The sequence below is a fragment of the Macaca fascicularis genome, chromosome 19 (genome assembly GCF_037993035.2).
Source record: "Macaca fascicularis isolate 582-1 chromosome 19, T2T-MFA8v1.1".
NCBI lineage: Eukaryota > Metazoa > Chordata > Mammalia > Primates > Cercopithecidae > Macaca > Macaca fascicularis.
Genome location: NC_088393.1, coordinates 46,060,183 through 46,082,056, shown reverse-complemented (window position 1 = coordinate 46,082,056; position 21,874 = coordinate 46,060,183). Strand labels below are relative to the sequence as shown.

At 47.9% G+C, this 21,874-nt stretch overlaps 1 protein-coding gene across 25 annotated transcripts in view; it reads left to right on the top strand.

The window, feature by feature from the left end:
- FBXO27 (F-box protein 27) overlaps positions 1-16,062 on the top strand; it is a 33,515-nt gene extending 17,453 nt beyond the window's left edge. For 5 of the 25 annotated variants that reach the window (XM_074023469.1, XM_074023466.1, XM_074023467.1 and 2 more), the window contains one exon: positions 5,162-5,881. In XM_074023469.1, coding sequence (XP_073879570.1) covers position 5,162 — 1 coding nt within the window. In that variant the 3' untranslated portion in view covers positions 5,163-5,881. Of the gene's footprint in view, positions 1-493; positions 616-1,096; positions 1,215-1,832; positions 1,964-5,161; positions 5,882-14,546; positions 14,829-15,236 lie in introns of those variants that run through there. The other 20 variants (XR_012427581.1, XR_012427585.1, XR_012427577.1 and 17 more) reach the window with 14 other exon arrangements.
- Positions 16,063-21,874: the final 5,812 nt, after the last annotated feature.

Genomic DNA, 21,874 nt, shown 5'->3' with positions numbered 1-21,874 from the left:
CTGCCTCACCTCCCGAGTAACTGGGACTACAGGCGTGTGCCACCACACCTGCCTCTTTTTTTTTTTTTTTTTTAAGATGAGGTCTTGCATTGTTACCCAGGCTGGTCTGAAACTCCTGGGCTCAAGCGATCTGCCCACCTTGGCCTCCCAAAGTGCTGGGATTACAGGCATGAGTCCCCAGACTCAGCCTTTTTTTAGAGACAGAGTCTTGCTCTGTCACCCAGGCTGGAGTATAGTGATGTGATTATGGCTTACTGCAACCAGTGCCTCCCAGGCTCAAGCAATCCTTCTGCCTCAGCTTCCCGAGCAGCTGAGACCACAAGGGCACACCACCACATTCAACTGTTTTCTATTTTTTGTAGAGATAGGGTTTTGCCACGTTGCCCAGGCTGGTCTCAAACTCTGGGATTCGAGCAATCCACCCACTTTGGCCTCCCAATGTGCTGGGATTACAGGTGTGAGCCACTGCACCTAACCTCTTTTTTTTTTTAAGACAGAGTTTTGTTCTGTTGCCCAAGCTGGAGTGCAATGGTGCGATGTCAGCACACTGCGAACTCCGTCTTCCAGGTTCAAGTGATTCTCCTGCCTCAGCCTCCCAAGCAGCTGGGATTACAGGTGTGTGCCACTCCTATTGAGTTTTTTTTTTTTTTTTTTGAGACAGAGTCTCGCTCTGTCGCCCAGGCTGGAGTGCAGTGGCCGGGTCTCAGCTCACTGCAAGCTCCGCCTCCCGGGTTCCCGCCATTCTCCTGCCTCAGCCTCCGGAGTAGCTGGGACTACAGGCGCCCGCCACCTCGCCCGGCTAGTTTTTTTTTTTTTTGTATTTTTAGTAGAGACAGGGTTTCACCGTGTTAGCCAGGATGGTCTCGATCTCCTGACCTTGTGATCCGCCCGTCTCGGCCTCCCAAAGTGCTGGGATTACAGGCTTGAGCCACCGCGCCCGGCCTCCTATTGAGTTTTAAGAGTTCTTCGTACATTTTGAATAACAGTCCTTTATCAGATATGTCTTCTGCAAATACCTTCTCCGAGTCTGTGGTTGTCTTCTCTTTTTCTTGAAGGTATGCATTTTTGTTTGTTTTTTTTTTTGTTTTTGAGACAGGGTCTCACTCTGTTGCCCAAGCTAGAGTACAATGATGCAGCCATGGCTCACTGCAGCGTCGACCTCCCGGGCTCAAGCAATCCTCCCATCTCAGCCTCCTAAGTAACTGGGACTGCAGGTGCCCACCTCCATGCCCAGTTAATTTTTAATTGTTCTGTTCTTTTTTTTTTTGTTTTGGTAGAGACACAGTTTCACTATGTTGCCCAGGCTGGTCTTGAACTCCTGTACTCAAGCAATCCTCCCCGCTCATCCTCCCATAGTGCTGGGATTACAGGCACGAGCCACTGCGTCCAGCCCGTGCATGTCTTTGAGTGCATCATTTCCAACTCTAAGACTGACAAGGGAAAAGGGCTCAGGAAAGCCTTGTTTGTCACTTGCACTTGAAACAGAACCTTCTAGCCTGCATCGTCTTGGCTTTGCTGCAGCCAAAGAACAGCCACTGATTTGTGGCTTCTTGAATGCACAGATCCTAATGGCCTGGACCTGACTGTAAGCCAAAACCTGATACTGCTCTCTGTTCTGTGCTGTTTCAGTCTCAGCATGTGCTGTGCTAAATTGAAAACGGGCACACACTCCAGGAACAGGACTTTGACTGTGAGACCATTGCAGACTTAGGGCACCCTCTGTGGGACCTAAACTGAAAACATCATGGATGCTGGCTGGACCATCTGGATCACATACAAATGCCCACAGGAAAGGGCTTCTTATTCTTCTTCTTCTTTTTTTTTTTTCCTAGACGGAGTCTCACTCTCTCACCCAGGCTGCAGTGCAGTGGCCAGATCTCAGCTCACTGCAAGCTCCGCCTCCCGGGTTCACGCCATTCTCCTCCCTCAGCCTCCTGAGTAACTGAGACTACAGGCACCCGCCACCACACCCAGCTAATTTTTTGTATTTTTAGTAGAAATGGGGTTTCACGGTGTTAGCCAGGATGGTCTCGATTTCCTGACCTCGTGATCCGCCCACCTTGGCCTCCCAAAGTGCTGAGATTATAGGCTTGAGCCACCGCACTGGGCCAAGGAAAGGGCTGCTTCTTTGAGGAAACCATCTACAATCAACTGACTTCTTGACTTCTTGGCTCTTTATTTCTTTCTTTCTTTTTTTTTTTTTTTTTTTGAGGCGGAGTCTCGCTCTGTCGCCCAGGCTGGAGTGCAGTGGCGCGATCTTGGCTCACTGCAAGCTCCGCCTCCCGGGTTCCTGCCATTCTCCTGCCTCAGCCTCCCGAGTAGCTGGGACTACAGGCGCCGCCACCACGCCCGGCTAATTTTTTTGTATTTTTTTTTTTAGTGGAGACGGGGTTTCATTGTGTTAGCCAGGATGGTCTCGATCTCCTGACCTCGTGATCTGCCCGTCTCGGCCTCCCAAAGTGCTGGGATTACAGGCTTGAGCCACCGCGCCCGGCCTATTTCTTTCTTTTTCTTTTCTTTTCTTTCTTTTTTTTTTTTTTAGACAGAGACTCCCTTAGTCGCCCAGGCTGGAATGCGGTGGTGCGATCTCGGCTCACTGCAACCTCCGCCTCCTGGGTTCAAGCAATTCTCCTGCCTCAACCTCCCGAGTAGCTGGGATTACAGGCATACACCACCATGCCTGGCTAATTTTTGTATTTTTAGTAGAGACAGGGCTTCACCGTGTTGGCCAGGCTGGTCTCAAACTCCTGACCTCAGGTGATCCTCCCACCTCGGCCTCCCAAAGTGCTGGGATTACAGGCGCGAGCCACCACGCCCAGCCATTGAATGCATTTCTAACCTGTGATTCCTGCCAAAAGCTGTAAGTTCAAGGAGGGCACCTCTCAGGGACTGTGACCTCTCTGGCTGCTTCTGACAGGTTGGACACTTGGGAGATGCCTCATTTCTGTTGCCTTGTGCTCAACTTTCTGGATTGGTTGCAGTTTGCAACCGTGGCCTGTAGCCTGACTCTACTTCCCCACTTCTCTCCTGCTACACACACCTTAGGAAGGCAGTTTGATTACTGAATGCAGCTGTCCCCAGAAAGGGACTGAGCTTTTGCAGGAAGCTCATTGGATGATGATCAGTTAAGAGGTTGTAGGAAACCATTTTGAAAATTTAGGATTTTTGTGGGTTTTTTTGTTTTTGTTTTTTGTTTTTTGAGACAGGGTCTCACTCTGTTGCCCAGGCTGGAGTGCAGTAGTGCCATCTTGACTCACTGCAACCTCCGCCTCCCAGGTTCAAGCAGTTGTCCTGCCTTAGCCTCCCAAGTACCTAGGACTACAGGCCCACGCCTCCACATCTGGCTAATTTTTGTATTTTTTTTTTTTTTTTTTTTTTTTTGTAGAATCGGGTTTTCACCATGTTGGCCAGGATGGTCTCAAACTCCTGACCTCAGGTGATCCAGCCTCCTTGGCCTCCCTAAGTGCTGGGATTACAGGCATGAGCCATCGTACCCAGCCTCTGTTCTTGATATATAAGCTGGTAACAAAAAAAAAAAAAGAAGAAGAAAATTTAGAATTTCATCCTGACCAATTCCTGGACACGATGTGTCTTTCTAGTCAACCTGTATAAAAATGTTTTTTCTGTGAAATGCTTCCATCCCTTTTGTACCCAACCCTTCTGGATGAAACATTTAGATGAGAATTTAAAAATGAGGCTTGGCGCGGTAGCTCACGCCTGTAATCCCAACACTTTGGGAGGCTGAGGCGGGTGGATCTCCTGAGGTTGGGAGTTTGAGACCAGTCTGGCTAACACAGAGAAATCCTGTCTCTATTAAAAACACAAAATTAGTAGGGTGTGGTGGCAGATGCCTGTAATCCCAGCTACTCAGGAGGCTGAGGCAGGAGAATTGCTTGAACCTGGGAGGCGGAGGTTGCAATGAGCAAAGATCATGCCATTGCACTCCAGCCTGGGCAACAAGAGCGAAACTCTGTCACAAGAGAAAAAAAAAAAAAAAGAGTTAATAAATTCAGGAAAGTTTTGGGATACAAATCAATATTGAAAATTAGGGCTCAGCTCAGTGACTTATGCCTAGAATTCTCAATACTTTGGGAGGCGAGATGGGAGGATTGCTTGAGGCCAAGAGTTCAAGACCAGCCAGGGCAACAAAGGGAGACCCCCCCCATCTCTGCGAAAAATAAGAAAAGAAATTAGTTGTATTTCTATACACTAGCAATGCCAATCTGAAAATGAAATTAAGAAAACAATTCCACCTGTACACTGAAAACTACAACATTGCTGAAAGAAATTAAATAAAAGCTAAATAAATAGATACCCCATGTTCATCAATTGGAAGGCTTTTTATATATATATTATATAATATATATATTATATATATTTATTTTATATATATATTATATAATATATATTTTTTATATTATATATATATATATATATTTTTTTTTTTTTTGAGACAGAGTCTCACTCTGTCACCCAGGCTGGAGTTCAGTGGCGTGATCTCGGCTCACTGCAAACTCTGCCTCCCAGGTTCACACCATTCTCCTGCCTCAGCCTCCCAAGTAGCTGGGATTACAGGCGCCTGCCACCACGCTCGGTTAATTTTTTTGTGTTTGTTTTTTTTTTTAGCAGAGACAGGGTTTCACTGTGTTAGCCAGGATGGTCTCGATATGCCGACCTCAGGTGATCCTCCCGCCTTGGCCTCCCAAAGTGCTGGGATTACAGGTGTGAGCCACCGCGCCCAGCCTATATTTTTAAGATGGCAATACTCCCTAAATTGATCTACAGATTCAGTTGCAATGCCTATCAAAAAAAATTTTTTTTGAGAGAGAGAGTTTCTCTCTGTTGCCCAGGCTGGAGTCCAGTGGCACAGTCTCAGCCCACTGCAATCTCCACCTCCCAGGTTCAAGCAACTCTCATGCCTCCGCCTTCCAGGTAGCTGAGATTACAGGCAAGTGACACCACACCCAGCTAATTTTTTGTATTTTTAGTAGAGATGGGGTTTCACCATGTTACCCAGGGTGGTCTCAAACTCCTGACCTCGGGTGGTCCACCCGCCTCAGTCTCCCAAACTGCTGGAATTACTGGCATGAACCAAATTTTGATAGGTGCCTGGCCACCTATCAAAATTTTAAGAGCCTTTTTTTTTTTTTTTTTTTTTCAGAAATGGGCAAACTGATCACAAAATTCACATAGAATTGCAAGAGCTTCCAAATAGCCAAAACAATCTTGAAAAAGAAGAACAAAATTGGAGGATTCATACTTTCCAGTTTCAAAACTTACTACAAAGCTACAGTAATCAGAACACTATGGCCCTGGCATAAGTGATGCTGGACAGGTGAGCCCCAAAGTGGGACTTAGCCCATGAGGTTCTTGGCTTTGCCCAGGAAGGAATTCAAGGCCAAGCCAATGGTAGAAGAGAACAGCTTTACTGAAGGGGCAGTGTTACGGCTCCAGCCCTGTTACAACTCTGACTACTCCTGCACAGCAGGGCTGTAGGCAGAGACTAGCAGCTCAGGGCAGTTTTGCAGTCATTTATATCTACTTTTAACACATGTAAATTAAGGGGCGATTTATGCAGCAATTTCTAGGGAATGGGTAATAACTTTTGGGTCATCGAGTCATTGCCATGGAAGAGCGGGGGATAACTCCCTGGTGGTGTGACGGCAACAGTAAACTGACATGGCACACTGATGGGCGTGTCTTATGGAAAGCTCCTTCCACCCCAGCCCTGTTTCAGCTAGTCCTCAATTTGGTCCAGTGTCAGAACCCTGCCTCTGGAGTCAAGTCCCACCTCCTACCTCATAGGGAGAGACGTAAATCAATGGAATAGAATCTAGAGTCCAGAAGTAAACTCATACACCGATGATCAATTGATTTTCAACAATGGTGCCAAGACCGTTCAATGGGGGAAAGAATCATATTTTCAACAAATGGTGCTGGACAGTCACATCAAAGGAGTGCAACTGGGTCCCTATCTCACACCATATACAGCAATTAACTCAAAGTGCCTCAAACACCTAAATGTAAGAGCTAAAACTATAACATTCATAGAAGAATACAGGGATACATCTTTATGACCTTGATTTGGTGATTGATTCTTAGATAATACTAAAAGCACAAGCAACAATAGAAAAAAAAAAAAGGAAATTTGACCTCATCAACATTTTAAACTTTTAGGCTGGGTGCAGTGGCTCACACCTCTAATCCCAGCATTTTAGGAGGCTGAGGCAGGAGGATCACTTGAGCCCAGGAGTTCGAGACCAACCTGGCCAATATGGTGAAACCCTGCCTCTACAAAAAATATAAAAATTAGCCGGGTGTGGTGGCAGCCACCTGTAGTCCCAGCTACTCAGAAGACTGAGACCTGAGAATCACTTGAACCTGGAGGGCGGAGGTTGCAGTGAGTTGAGATCACGCCACTGCACTCCAGCCTGGGTGACAGGGTGAGACTGGGTCTCAAAAACAAACAAACACACAAACAAACAAAACCACAACTTTTGTGCATCAAAGGATGCAACAAAATAATGAAAAGACAACCCACAGACTAGGAAAGAATGTTTTGCAAATTATATATCTGATAAGGGTCTAGTATCCAAAATATATAAAGAACTCTTACAACTCAACAAAAACAGACAAGCAACTCGATGGTGGTGATGGTTGTACAACATTGTGAATGTACCAAAGGGGCAAAGGACTTGAATAGGTATTTTTCCAAAGAAGATATACCAATGTTCAGTAAGTACATGAACAGATGTTCCACAGCATTAATCCTTAGGGAAATGCAGATCAAAGCCACAGTGAAATACCACTTCCTACCCACTAGGATGAATATGAGTAAAAAGAAAAAAAAAAATAAGAAAATAAGTGTTGGTGATGATATGGAGAAATCGCAATCCTCACACATTGCTGATGGGAATGTAAAATGGCGCATCTGCTTTAGAAAGCTGTTTGTCAGTTCTTCAAAAAGCTAAACATAGAATTCTACTGTATGACACAGCAATTCCACTCCTACATATATACCCAAGAGGATTTAAAACAGGTGTTCAAATAAAATCTTGTACACGAATGTTCGTAACTGCATTATTCATAAGAGACAATGAGTGGAAACAGCCAAATGTGCTTCAACTGATGAATGGATAAACCAAAAGTGCTCCATCCATACAATGGGAAATTATTCCATCATAAAAGCAATAGGCCAAAACACAGGCAGGGTGCGGTGGCTCACACCTGTAATACCAGCACTTTGGGAGGCCGAGGCAGGCAGATTTCTTGAGCCCAGGAGTTCGCCCAGCCTGGGCAACACAGGGAAACCTCATCTCTACAAAAAATGCAAAAATTAGCCAGGCGTGGTGGTGCGTGCCTGTAGTCCCAGCTACTTGGGAGGCTGAGGTGGGAGGGTCACTTGAACCTGGGAGGCAGAGGTTGCAGTGAGCTGAGATTGCACCACTGCACTCCAGCCTGGGTGACAGAGCGAGACTCCATCTCAAAAAAAAAAAAAGAAAAAGAAAAGAAAGAAAAAGAAAAATAGCTCAAACACAAACTTGGCATCTGAGGAGGTGCAGTTAGGGGTGGGCAGTAGTGACTTTTGTCTTTCAGAGCTACTCCTGGAAGCTTTCCCCTCCTCCCAAAGAAAAATAATAAGAAACACCCTGTCTTGCCTTTCCAAGCGGCTGGACTGCTTTGAATTCAAATTGACTGCGACCCTCCGCTTGACCCCTATCCTTCCACCTGCTCACCTGCTGCCTGGGGCCGCCCAGCTCCCGGATATTCCACCAGAACGCCCACCTGGGGTTGCTGTGCACACCCCTCAGGCAAAGATACTGTTGTGATGGACATGCAAAACCCGTCTGGAATTGACTGCCTTGGGCATTCCCTCTGACAGCAAGGACTGAGCAGAACGGTTTGGACTAGTCTGGCAACTTTAGGGCTGAAGGACCCAGGCTGCAAGACCACACTGGGGCCCCTGAGCCTCTAATGGATGCACCTCTGGCCTGGAGTTCCCTAAAAACTGTCAACTCTCCGTCTCCAGGGGGCACCACGTGTGCCCTCTGGGATTGTACTTTTCTCTCACCTTTGTTTTTTTTTTTTTTTTTTTTTTTTTTGAGACGAGGTCTCACTCTGTCACCCAGGCTAGAGTGCAGTGGTACGATCTCAGCTCACTGCAACTTCGAATTCCTGGCCTCCAGTGATCCTCCTGCCTCAGCCTCCCAAGGAGCTGGGACTATAGGTGCGCACCACCATGCCTGGCTAATTTTTGCATTTTTTGTAGAGATGGAATTTCTCTATATTGCCCAGGCTGGTCTTGAACTCCTGGGCTCAAGTGATCTTCCCGCCTTACCCTCCCAAAGACATAGGCATGAGCCACCACGCCTGGCCTGGGATTGTACTTCCTGTGCTTATTGTCCCCTGATTATTAGGACACTGTCTCAGCCCTGAACACTATTCAGATCAACTTCAACTTAGTGGACAGCTGTATCTGCTGTGCCTGAGTCAATGTCTTGAACCATATAATTCATAGAGAAACAGGAAGCCACCTGGCTTTCGAAGACAGATCTCTATGGTTACTGGGATGTGCATTTTTTTTTTTTTTTTTTTTTTTGAGACGAAGTCTTGCTCTGTTGCCCAGACTAGAGAGCACTGGCACAAACTTGGCTCACCGCAACCTCCACTTCCCAGGTTCAAGCAATTCTCCTACCTCAGCCTCCCGAGTAGCTGGGATTACAGGCATGCACCACCGTGCCCGGCTAATTGTTCATATTTTTAGTAGACACAGGGTTTCTCCATGTTGGTCAGGCTGGTCTCAAACTCCGAACCTCAGGTGATCTGCCCACCTCGGCCTCCCAAAGTACTAGGATTACAGGCATGAGCCACATGCCTGGCCAGGCCAGTTTTTCTTTGTACAATGTCTCTCCTTTTGCTTCTGTCTGATGTTTCTTTGTAATTAGATTCAGATTATACCTCTTTGGCAAGAATATCACAGAAGAGACTTTTTTGTGTGTCCCCACTGCATTTTTCATGTGCTGCAAGGTTTCAGTTTGTCCCAGTATTGATGACATTTCACTTTGATCACTTGATTTAACCATCACTGTCAAGCTACTTTCCTCTTTGTAATTAGTGTTTCGTAAGTTCTTTAAAACAGTGTAAATATCCCATTCTTCATCAACCTTTCCATTCATTCATTTATCTATGTATATCAGTATTTGACTTGTGGTTTCCTATTTTATTCAGTGGGTTAAAATGTTATTCTCTGTATCCATTGGCCGGGGCTCCCGGAACAAAATTCACAGACTTGGGGGCTTCAACAACAGAAATTTACTTCTCACAATTCCAGAAGCTGGAAGTCCAAGATCGGGTGTTGGCCTGGCCAGGCGCAGTGGCTTATGCCTGTAATCCCAGCACTTTGGGAGGCCGAGGCGGGCGATCACTTGAAGTCAGGAGTTTGAGACTAGCCTGGCCAACATGGTGAAGCCCCGACTCTACTAAAAATACAAAAAATTAGCTGGGCATGGTGGCTCATGCCTGTAATCCCAGCCACTTGGGAGGCTGAGGCACAAGAATCACTTGAACCTGGGAGGCAGAAGTTGCAGTGAGCCAAGATCATACCACTGTATTCCAGCCTCAGCCTGGAGGACAGGAGACTCTGTCTCAAAAAAAAAAAAAAAAAAAGAAAGGTGTTGGCAGGTTGATGTCTTTTGTTTCTTTTGAGTGTCATGCTCTATTACCCATGCTGAAGTGCACTGGTGTGACAATAGCTCACTGCAGCCTCAACCTTCCGGGCTCCCTGGGCTCAAGCTATCCTCCTGCCTCAGCCTCCCGGAGTAGCTGGGACTCCAAGGCGTGCACCACCACACCTGGCTAATTTTTTGTTTTTTTTTTTTTCTTGAGACGGAGTCTCGCTCTGTAGCCCAGGCTGGAGTGCAGTGGCTGGATCTCAGCTCACTGCAAGCTCCGCCTCCCGGGTTCACGCCATTCTCCGGCCTCAGCCTCCCGAGCAGCTGGGACTACAGGCGCCCGCCACCTCGCCCGGCTAGGTTTTTTTTGTATTTCTTAGTAGAGACGGGGTTTCACCGTGTTAGCCAGGATGGTCTCGATCTCCTGACCTCGTGATCCACCCGTCTCGGCCTCCCAAAGTGCTGGGATTACAGGCTTGAGCCACCGCGCCCGGCCACGCCTGGCTAATTTTTAAAATTTTTTTGTAGAGATGGGATCTCCCTTTGTTGCCCAGGCTGGTCTAGAATTCCTGGGCTCAAGTAATCCTGCTACCTTACCCATGAGCCACGGTGCCCAGTCTGGCAGGCTTGCTTCCTCTTAAGGCCTTTCCTTGGCTTGCAGATGGCCGCCTTCTGGCTGTGTCCTCTCTCTCTCATGGCCTTTCCTCTGTGGCACACATCCTTGTTCTCTCCTTCTTACAAAAACATAGCATAATTGGCCGGGCGCTGTGGCTCACTCCTGTAATCCCAGTATTTTGGAAGGCCAACGTGGGCAGATCACCTGAGGTCAGGAGTTCAAGACCATCCTGGCCGACGTGGTAAAACCCTGTCTCTACTTAAAAATACAAAAATTATCCAGGCATGGTGGTGCATGCCTGTAGTCCCAGCTACTCGGGGAGTGAGGTGGGAGGATCATTTGAGCCCAAGAGGCGGAGGTTGCGGTGAGCTGAGATCAAACCACTGCACTCTAGCCTGGGTGATGGAGCGAGATTCCATCTCAAAAAAAAAAAAAAAAAAACAGTGCCGGGCGCGGTGGCTCACGCCTGTAATCCCAGCACTTTGGGAGGCCGAGGTGGGCGGATCATGAGGTCAGGAGATCGAGACCATCCTGGCGAACACGGTGAAACCCCGTCTCTACTGAAAATACAAAAAAATTAGCCAGGCGTGGTGGCGGGCGCCTGTAGTCCCAGTTTCTAGGGAGGCTGAGGCAGGAGAATGGTGTGAACCCGGGAGGTGACAGAGCTTGCAGTGAGCGGAGATCGCGCCACTGCACTCCAGCCTGGGCAACAGAGCGAGACTCCATCTCAAAAAAAAAAAAAAAAAAAACCCAAAGCATGATGGAGTAGGGTTCCATCCTGATGACCTCATCTGATCTTAATTACCTCTCTAAAGACTCTGTCTCTAAATACAGTCACTCTAGAGATTAGGATTCAACATATGAATCCGGGACAGAGGCACAATTCCGTTCATCACACTCTTCTTATTTATTTTGGTTCTAAAATTAGCCGAGAGTGGTGGCTCATGCCTCTAATCCTAGCACTTCGGGAGGCCGAGGAGGGCGGATGACCTGAGGTCAAGAGTTCAAGACCAGCCTGGCCAACATGGTGAAACCCTATCTCTACAAAAATACAAAAATTAGCTGTGCATGATGGTGGATGCCTGTAATCCCAGCTACTCGGGAGGCTGAGGCAGGAGAATCACTTGAACCCAAGAGGTGGAGTTTGCAGTGAACCAAGATCATGCTATTGCACTCCAACCTGGGTGACAGAGGGAGGCTCCATCTCAAAAATAAATAAATAAATAAAATTGCCCCAGATTCGGCCATTTAGAGATCCTTCAGGCTGATTCCTGTGTCCTTTTAATACGTCCTCATCATTCTTCAAGCACTTCCTTACTTTTCTGGCACAACAATACGTGCCAGGTTCCTCTCATACTTCCATAGTGGAGGGATGTAGAAGCCAGTATCTGGGTGCTTGGTGTGTTCATTACTACTGGGGTGTCATCGCTCCCAGACCCTCTCAGTGGACAGAACTAGGGAGTGTGTGTATGTGTGTGTGTGTGTGTGTGTGTGTGTGTGTGTGTGTATAATGTTGATAGATGAATACGTGGATAGATGGAGATAAACACACATTCTATCTATATTTATTTTCATTTTTTCTTTTTAATTTTTCTTGCCTTTTAACAGTCCTACTGCAGAATATATTTATTTATCTAAATCTTTATATACATATATTGACAACCATAAGTTGCCACTGCCCTGTAGTAGAGCCAGAGATGTGCCACTCAGATCCCATTCCAAGAAAGAGCTTGCAGTGAGGTGTGATGGCTCACACCTATGATCCCAGCACTTTGGAAGGCTGAGGCAGGAGGATCGCTTGAGCCCAGGAATTCAAGACCAGTCTGGGCAACATAGCAAGACCATATCTCTACAAAAAATACACAAAATTAGCCAAGCATGACGACACATGCCTGCGGTCCCAGCTACTCAGGAGGCTGAAGTGGGAGGATCACCTGAGCCCAGGAAGTTGAGGCTTCAGTGAGCTGTGATTGCGCCAGTGCACTCCAGCAAGACCCTGTCTCAAAAAACAAAACAAAACAAAACAAAACAAAACAGAAAAAGAGAAAGAAAAAAGCACTAGCCCCTCAGCTACATAGAGTTTGCTAAACAATGACCTTCTTCCAGTGGCTCCTTCAGGGTCTGCTTCGGCTTGGAGCCAAGTCAAGCTCTACTTGTGGTGGTTTCCAGTCAATGAATGAACAAGGTGGTAACAGCTGAGCTGTGGCAGCCAAGCCATTTCCACACAATGCCAACTCCTCTAACAGGCAGCCTTTGCTCCAGAGCTCCCCGCCTGGCTGCCAGAGATGTCCTCAAGTTTGCATCACGGCCTGATAGCTTCCCTTCCCTTCCCTTCCCTTCCCTTCCCTTCCCTTCCCTTCCCTTCCCTTCCCTTCCCTTCCCTTCCCTCCCCTCCCCTCCCCTCCCCTCCCCTCCCCTCCCCTCCCCTCCCCTCCCCTCCCCTCCCCTCCCCTCCCCTCCCCTCCCCTCCGCTTCGCTTCGCTTCGCTTTGCTTTTTTTTCTGAGGCAGAGTTTTGCTCTCGTTGCCCAGGCTGGAGTGAAATGGCGCCATCTCAGTTCACCACAACCTCTGCCTCCTGGGTTCGAGCAATTCTCCTGCCTCAGCCTCCTGAGTAGCTGAGTTACAGGCATGCACCACCACGCCCAGCTAATTTTTTGTATTTTTAGTAGAGACAGGGTTTCACCATGTTGGTCAGGCTGGTCTCAAACTCCTGACCTCAGGTGATCCGCCCACCTCGGCCTCCCAAAGTGCTGGGATTACAGGCATGAGCCACCGCACCTGGTTAATACTTTTCATTTCACAAGTGTTACTCCTTGAAAATGCTTTTGCACTTTTTTTTTTTGGAAGCAAGGTCTTGCTCTGTCACCCAGGCCCAGGAGTACAGGGGCACAATTATAGCTTGCTGCAGCCTCAACCCCCTGGGCTCAAGGGATCCTCCTGCCTTAGCCTTCTGAGTAACTAGGACTACATGTCAACCACTATGCCCAGGTGATTTTTTATTTTTTGTAGATACAGGGTCTCACTATGTTGCCCAGGCTGGTCTCAAACTCCTAGCCTCACATGATCCTCCCAAAGGGCTGGGATTATAAGTGTGAGGCACCGTCTCTGGCCTGCACTTCAAAATCCAACTCAGGATTGCTTCTTAGTGAAGCAGAACCACACAGCTTCTACCAGGAGTGGTCTGAGAAGGCAGATGGTAACATGAGGCTTGGGAACCAAATCTCTCGGCGCCTGGCTGACAATGAGAACACCATCCCAGGGGCTAGGGGAAGCACAGTCCCTGGCACAGGCGACAGTCCAGTTGTTCAAACTGTCACCAGTGGAGGTTTAGGAGAATGTGCTGGTTGAGGAGATGCATGGGCAAATGAGTTGATTCAGCCTTTTGAGATATACGACAGGAAAACTAAATACAAGGAAAATGGAACTGGATGATTATTACCACATTGCCTGATATCCTCAGGCATCAAATGAAAGACTGGGGGGTGAGGCTGAGCACAGTGGCTCACACCTATAATCCTAACATTTTGGGAGGCTGAGGCGGGTGGATCACTTGAGGTCAGGAGTTCAAGACCAGCCTGGCCAACATGGCGAAACCCCATCTCTACTAAAAATACGAAAATTGGCCAGGCATGGTGGCTCACGCCTGTAATCCCAGTACTTTGGGAGGCTGAGGCAGGGGGATCACCTGAGGTCAGGAGGTCGAGACCAGCCTGGCCAACATGGAGAAACCCCATCTCTACTAAATATACAAAAATTAGCCGGGTATGGTGGCACGCATCTGTAATCCCAGCTACTCAGGAGGCTGATACAAAAGAATCGCTTGAACCCAGGAGGCGGAGGTTGTAGTGAGCCAAGATTGCACCACTGCACTCCAGTCTGGGTGACAGAGCAAGATTCCGTCTCAAAAAAAAAAAAAAAAAAAATTAATGATTAAATGAGTTATCACGGAAGTGAGTGCGTTATCACTACAGTGGGTTTGGCATAAAAAGCCAGTTTGGCTCTCAGTGCGCCACTCTTGGCCGTGATGCCTTTTGCCATATTATGACGCAGTACAAGACCCTCACCAGAGGCTGACCAGAAGAAAACCCTCAGCCTTGGACTCCCCAGCCTCCAGAAGTGTAAGAAATAAACCTCTTTTCTTTATAAATTACCCAGTCTCAGGTATTCAGTCACAGCAACATAAAATGGACTAAGACAGTTCTTTAAAGGTAATTTTTCTTTTTTCTGTTTTTTTTGTTTGTTTGTTTGTTTGTTTTAGACAGAGTCTCGCACCTTCACCCAGGCTGGAGTGCAGTGGCGCGATCTCGGCTCACTGCAAGCTCCGCCTCCTGGGTTCACGCCATTCTCCTGCCTCAGCCTCCCAAGTAGCTGGGACTACAGGTGCCCGCCACCACCCCAGCTAATTTTTTGTATTTTTAGTAGAGACGGGATTTCACTGTGTTAACCGGGATGGTCTCAATCTCCTGGCCTCGTGATTCGCCCACCTCGGCCTCCCAAAGTGCTAGCATTGCAGGCGTGAGCCACCGCGCCTGGCCTAAAGGTAATTTTTCTAATTAAGTTGGATACGTGTTACAGGATTTTGGTAGGTTCCTTTTATCAGATTGAAGACTATTATCATGGCTTATTGTAGCCGCAAACTCCTGGACTCAAGCAATCCTCCTGCCTCAGCCTCCTGATTAACTGGGACTACAGGAGTGTGCCTCCACACTTGGCTAATTTTTTAATTTTTGTAGCAACAGGGTCTTGCTTTGTTGCCCAGGCTGGTTTCAAACTCCTGGCTTCAAGTGATCCTCCCACCTTGGCCTCAAAAAGGGCTGGGATTAGAGGTGTAAGCCACTGTGCACAGCCTAGAGTGTCAAATTTTATCAAATGATTTTTATCCTTTCATCTGTTAATATGATGTATTACATGAATATATTTTCTTTCTAAATTTTTTTTTTTTTTTGAGATGGAGTCTCTCTCTGCCACCCAGGCTGGAGCACAGTAGCAAGATCTCGGCTCGTTGCAACCTCTGCCTCCCAGGTTCAAGTGATACTCCTGTATCAGCCTCCCAAGTAGCTGGGACTGCAGGCCCCCGCCACCACATCCGGCTAATTTTTGTATTTTTAGTAGAGACGGGGTTTCACTGTGTTGGCCAGGCTGGTTTTCAACTCCTGACCTCAAGTGATCTGCCCACCGCAGCCTCCCAAAGTGCTGGGATTACAGACGTGAGCCACTGCGCCTGGCCTCTTTCTAAATTTTTGTTGTCAAATACATCGTAGGTACAAAGGCGTGCTGGATGCTGTAATATGCCACCCACATCCGCCTCTTCAGGACTGAGGCATTCTTTCTGCCAGCTGCCTGGGGTGTTGGTAGCTGATGGCTTACAGCTGCACCTGTCTTGGGGACTTCAACTGAAGAAAGCCATCTGGCTCAAGGTTATCCCCAATCCCCAGGGGCAGCCCACATTCTACATCTGGTTCATAAGGAAGTACAAAGGCCTGGCCCCATGCCTCAGCCAGGGATCCCTCGGACAGGCCACCCCAGCTCCGCATTCTCTGCTGTCCTGGCTGAGGCTCTGGTGGCAAGCACATCACGCTTCCATGTGTCCCTCTGCCCACCTTGCCCTCCTCGCTTCCTTAGATGTTTCCCCCCACAGAGCACTCCCCCAAAACCATCTGCCTGCAAATCTCCACCTCACAGTCTGTTTCCCAGGAAACCCCACATAAGTAAAAAAGTATGTGTGCTTGTATATTTATTTTTAAACGATAATAAAATACTTATCTGTCTACCAACTAAGTTCTGAAATGGAATATTACCAGTGCTTTAGGAGCCTGCTTTCCTTTCCCTTCCATTGTACTCAGAGATCATCAATAATCTGATTTTTTTTTTTTTTTTTTTTTGAGACAGGGTCTTGCTCTGTCACCCAGGCTGGAGTGCAGTGGTGTGATCTCAGCTCACTGCAGCTTCTGTCTCCTGGGCTCAAGGGATCCTCCCACCTCAGCCTCACAAGTAGCTGGGACTACAAGTGTGAGCCAGAACACCTGGATAATTTTTGTTGTTTTTGCTGTTGTTGTAGAGATGGGGTCTTACTATGTTGCCCAGGCTGGTCTCAAACTGCTGGGCTCAAGTGCTCCTCCTGCCTTGGCCTCTCAAAGTGCTGGGATTACAGGGGTGAGCCACCATTCCTGGCCTCTGATTTGTTTTATAATTTTTATTTATTTAAAAAAAATATATATATATACACACACACATTTTTTTTTTTTTGAGATGGAGTCTCACTGTCACCCAGGCTGGAGTGCAGTGGTGCAATCTCTGCTTGATCTTGGCTCACGGCAACCTCCGCCTCCTGGGTTCAAATGATTCTCCTGCCTCGGCCTCTCGAGTAGCTGAGATTACAGGCATGTGCCACCACGCCCAGCTAATTTTTTGTATTTTTAGTAGAGATGGGGGGGTCTCACCATGTTGGCCAGGCTGGTCTCGAACTCCTGGCCTCAAGTGATATGGCCACCTCGGTCTCCCAAAGTGCTGGAATTATAGGTGTGAGCCACTGCACCTGGCCTGATTTGTTTTTTTAGAGAGGTAGAACTGAGAATGATAACTTTCAATTTTTAGGTCATGACCCATGGATAAAAGTCACAACCAGCACAATTTTTTAAAAATGAAATTCAACAGGAAATATCAGATTGCACCGCACACAGCAAGGGGTAAATATTGCTGCAGAAATTCTACTTTTAGGTGTATTGATTGTTGTGTAAAATACATTTCTGTTTTTGTTGTTGTTGTTGTTGTTTTGAGATGGAATGTTGCTCTGTCACCCAGGCTGGAGTGCAATGGCGCGATCTCGGCTCACTGCAATCTCTGCCTCCCAGGTTCAAGTGATTCTCCTGCCTCAGCCTCCCGAGTAGCTGAGATTACAGGTGCCCACCAGCACACCTGGCTAATCTTTGTATTTTTGTAGAGACGGGGTTTCACCATGTTGGCCAGACTGGTCTCGAACTCCTGACCTCATGTGATCCACACCGCCTCGGCCTCCCAAAGTGCTGGGATTACAGGTGTGAGCCACCATACCCGGCCAGAATGCATTTCTTACTCAGGTTATGGTTACAAAATTTAGAGAAACATTGGCCTGGAAGTTCATAGCACGTGCCCAGAAAGAACTGATTTTGCAACCTTCTGAACCTATTCCGATTCCGCACGCCATCTTCAGGGAGCGGCACTCTGATTTCACCAGCTGCCAGACCCAAGAGCCTGGCTTGTCCTGGACTCCTCTCTCTCCCCATTTCTCACACTAAATCCAGTCCAGCAGCAAATCCTTTTGTCTTTCCTTCAAAGGACATTCAGAACACGCCTGACTTCTGCCATCACCCCTCAGACAGGATCACCGCACAGCTGGGTTATCACTCCTCCACCTTGGAGACAGCAGAACCCTGAGAGAGCGCCCTGCACATAGCAGGTGTTAGGCTGGGCGTGGTGGCTCACACCTGTAATCCCAGCACTTTGGGAGGCTGAGGCAGGAGGATCACTTAAGCCCGGGAGTTCAAGACCAGCCTGGGCAACATAGCGAAACTGTTTCAATTTAATTAAAAAAAAAAAAAAAGGCCGGGCGCGGTGGCTCAAGCCTGTAATCCCAGCACTTTGGGAGGCTGAGGCGGGTGGATCACGAGGTCAGGAGATCGAGACCATCCTGGCTAACACGGTGAAACCCTGTCTCTACTAAAAATACATAAAAATTAGCTGGGTGTGGTGGCGGGCACCTGTAGTCCCAGCTACTTGGGAGGCTGAGGCAGGAGAATGGCGTGAACCCAGGAGGCAGAGCTTGCGGTGAGCCGAGATCGCGCCACTGCACTCCAGCCTGGGGGACAGAGCAAGACTCCGTCTCAAAAAAAAAAAAAAAAAAAAAAAAAATTCAAAAAATTAGCTGAGTATGGTGGTGCACACCTGTAATCCCAGTTACTTAGGAGACTGAGGCAGTAGGAATGCTTGAGTCCAGGAGTTAGAGGCTACAGTGAGCTATGATGGCACCACTGTACTCCAGCCTGGGCAACAGAGTGAGACCCTGTCTCAAAGAAAGAAACAAAACAAAACAAAAAGGTGCTGCATGCAGTAGGCGCTCATCTCTGGATTGACTGGTGTCAGGGCTGGGCTTGGAGGCTGCTTGGCCAGCCTCCTCCTTCCATCCTCCTCCAGCCTGCCCAAAGCCTGTTATCTGACCTGACCCAACATGGGCTCCTCGCCCAAGCCTCCAGCCTCTGAGGTTTGTAATCTGAGCCTGGCAGCTGCACACGGTGCCGCCCCTAGGCTGGTAGATGACAGATGAGTTGCATCCCCCTTGCACTCTGTCGACATTGTGAGAGCCGATCCCTCCCAGGAACAATCTACAGCGTCCCCAAGGGGCCCTCTGAGACCTGCCTGTTCATCTCTGGGTCACAACCCCAACATCAGCCTGGCCAGGAGGAAAGCCAGCCAAAGGGGTGACAGGGAGTATCATCTGCACGCCAGGCATCATGTAACTACTCTCAGGGGCCGTGGCCAGGCCAGACGGTCAGATGGAATGCAGAAGGAATGTAGAATAGAGCTGGGCGACAGAGAGACCGGCTGACGCCAGTCCAGCCTCAAGCCACCTGGGTAGCTACAGACATCCCTCTAATGTCACTGGTTAGGAAAGTGAGCTGATGGTACACCATGAACCCAGATCAAAGGCCAGAGGACCAAACCTTTGTAGCCCACGAAGTCCATTTGTTATGGTAACAATTTTAAAAGGGCTCAGCAGGGTTTTTGAAAAGGTTGTTTTTTTTTGTTTTGTTTTGTGACAGCGTCTTGTTCTGTTGCCCAGGCTAGAGTGCAGTGGTGCGAACACAGCTCACTGCAGCCTTGACCTCCTGGGCTCAAGCGACCCTCCCACCTCAGCCTCCCACATAGCTGGGACCATGGATGCGTGCCACCACACCCATCTAATTTTTTAAATTTTTTGTAGAGATGGGGGTCTCCCTAGGTCGCCCAGGCTGGTCTCGAACTCCTGGGCTCCAGTGATCCTCCTGCCTCAGCCTCCCAAAGTGCTGGGCTTACAGGTGTGAGCCACCATGCCAGGCTAAGGTTTTTTTCCATAACTAGAAAGTCAAAACTCCCTTTCCAATAATAAATTATCTGGCCAAGAATTAATCTCACCTCGCTAGCAAAATTGTTATCTTTTCTCTTTTTTTTTTAAGAATAGAGGCAGGAGGCCAGGTACAGTGGCTCACGCCTATAATCTCAGCACTTTGGGAGGCCGAGGTGGGTGGACCACTTGCGGTCAGGAGTTCTAGACCAGCCTGGGCAACATGGCAAAACCCTGTCTCTACAAAAAATAGAAAAATTGGCTGGGTATGGTGGCACGCACCTGTAGTCCCAGCTGTTCGGAAGGCAAAAGCGGGAAGATGGCTTGAGCTCAGGAAGTTGAGGTTGCACTGAGCCATGATTACACCACTGCACTTCAGCCTGGGCTGCAGAGTAAGACCCTGTCCCCACCACAAAAAAAACAATAATAAATAAGAGGCCAGGTGCGGTGGCTCACACCTGTGATTCCAGGACTCTGGGAGGCCAAGGTGGATGGATCATTTGAGGTCAGGAATTCAAGACCAGCCTGGCCCACATGGTGAAATCCCATCTCTACTAAAACTACACAAAAAAATTAGCTGGGCGTCGTGGCAGGTGCCTGTAATCCCAGCTACTCTGGAGGCTGAGGCAGGAGAATCACTTGAATCCGCGAGGCGGAGGGTTGCAGTGAGTTGACATCACACCACTGCACTCCACACTCTAGCCTGGGCAACAGAGCAAGACTCCGTCTCAAAAAATAAATTAATTAAATAAAATAATAATAATAATAAATAAGAACAGAGACAGGGTCTCCCTTTGTTGCCCAAGCTGATTTCAAACTCCTGGCTTCCAGTGATTCTCCTACTTTGGCCTCCCAAAGTACGGGGATTACAAGCGTGAGCCACTGTGCCTGGCCAGTAAAATTATTTTCTTATGTGTGTCTTTTCATGTTCAGCCAGGAAGGCTTAAAATCGAATAGAGAGATGAAGGAAATCAAAGCCCCAGAATTAAGACTTTTATGTTATATTTAAGAATCCTCAGTCTGGGCACGTTGGCTCACACCTGTAATCCCAGCACTTTGGGAGACTGAGGCGAGTGGATCACCTGAGGTCAGGGGTTCAAGACCAGCCTGGCCAACATGGAGAAACCCCATCTCTACTAAAAATATAAAAGCTAGCCAGGAGTGGTGGTGTGCACCTGTAATCCCAACTAGTTGGGGGGCTGAGGCAGAAGAATCATTTGAACCTGGGCGGTGGAGGTTGCAGTGAGCCAAGATCACACTACTGCACTTCAGCCTGGGTGACAGAGCAAGACTCCATCTCAAAAAAAAAAAAAAAAATCATCTGGGCTATTTGGTATTTTAAGTATTTGTAATGTTTAAGAGAGTTTGGGTCAGGCACAGTAGTTCATGCCTGTAATCCCAGCACTTTGGGAGACCGAGGTAGGCTGATCATGAGGTCAGGAGTTCGAGACCAGCCTGGCCAACATGGTGAAACCCTGTCTCTACTAAAAATACAAAAATTAGCCTGGCATGGTGGCACGCACCTGTAATCCCAGCTAGTCAGGAGACTGAGGCAGGAGAATCGCTTTAATCTGGGAGGCCGAGGTTGCGGTGAGCCAGGATCACACAACTGCACTCCAGCCTGGGTGACAGAGTGAGACTCTGTCTCAAAAATAAAAAATAAAAATAAATTTAAAAATAAAAGAGTTTGGAGGCCAGGCGTAGTGGCTCACACTTGTAATCCCAGCACTTTGGGAGGCCAAGGCAGGCAGATCACGAGGTTAGGGGTTGGAGACCAGCCTGGCCAACAACTTCATCACTATTAAATATACAAAAATTAGCTGGCCATGGTGGCGGGCGGGCACCTGTAATCCCAGCTACTCAGGAGGCTGAGGCAGGAGAATCGCTTGAACCCGGAAGGCAGAGGTTGCAGTGAGCCAAGATAGCGCCACCGCACTCCAGCCTGGGCGACAGAGCTAAACTCCATCTGGGGAAAAAAAAAAGAGTTTGGCATATTAGGAAATGTGACACGTTTATCCTGTAAATTTAAGTCTTCCAAGGTAAAATGTAATTGTGTAAATTCACTGCTGTGGACTTGTAATTTTTCACCGAAGCGTGAGTAAAAGAATTTTACTCTAGGTAAGTAAATGCTACTGGGATGTTTTAAAGATTTTGATATGTTTAATTTATTATAAGAGTTAAGTACTGGCCAGGCGCGGTGGCTCATGCCTGTAATCCCAGCACTTTGGGAGGCCAAGGTGGATGGATCACACGGTCAGGAGATTGAGACCATCCTGGCTAACACAGTGAAACTCCATCTCTACTAAAAATACAAAAAATTAGCCAGTATGTGGCTGTAGTCCCAGCTACTCGGGAGGCTGAGGCAGGAGAATGGCGTGAACCCAGGAGGCAGAGCTTGCAGTGAGCCGAGATTGCGCCAGTGGACTCCAACCTGGGCAACAGAGCAAGACACCATCTCGGAAAAAAAAAAAAAAGTTAAGTACTTGGAAAGGTTTTGCTTCTTAGAAGCG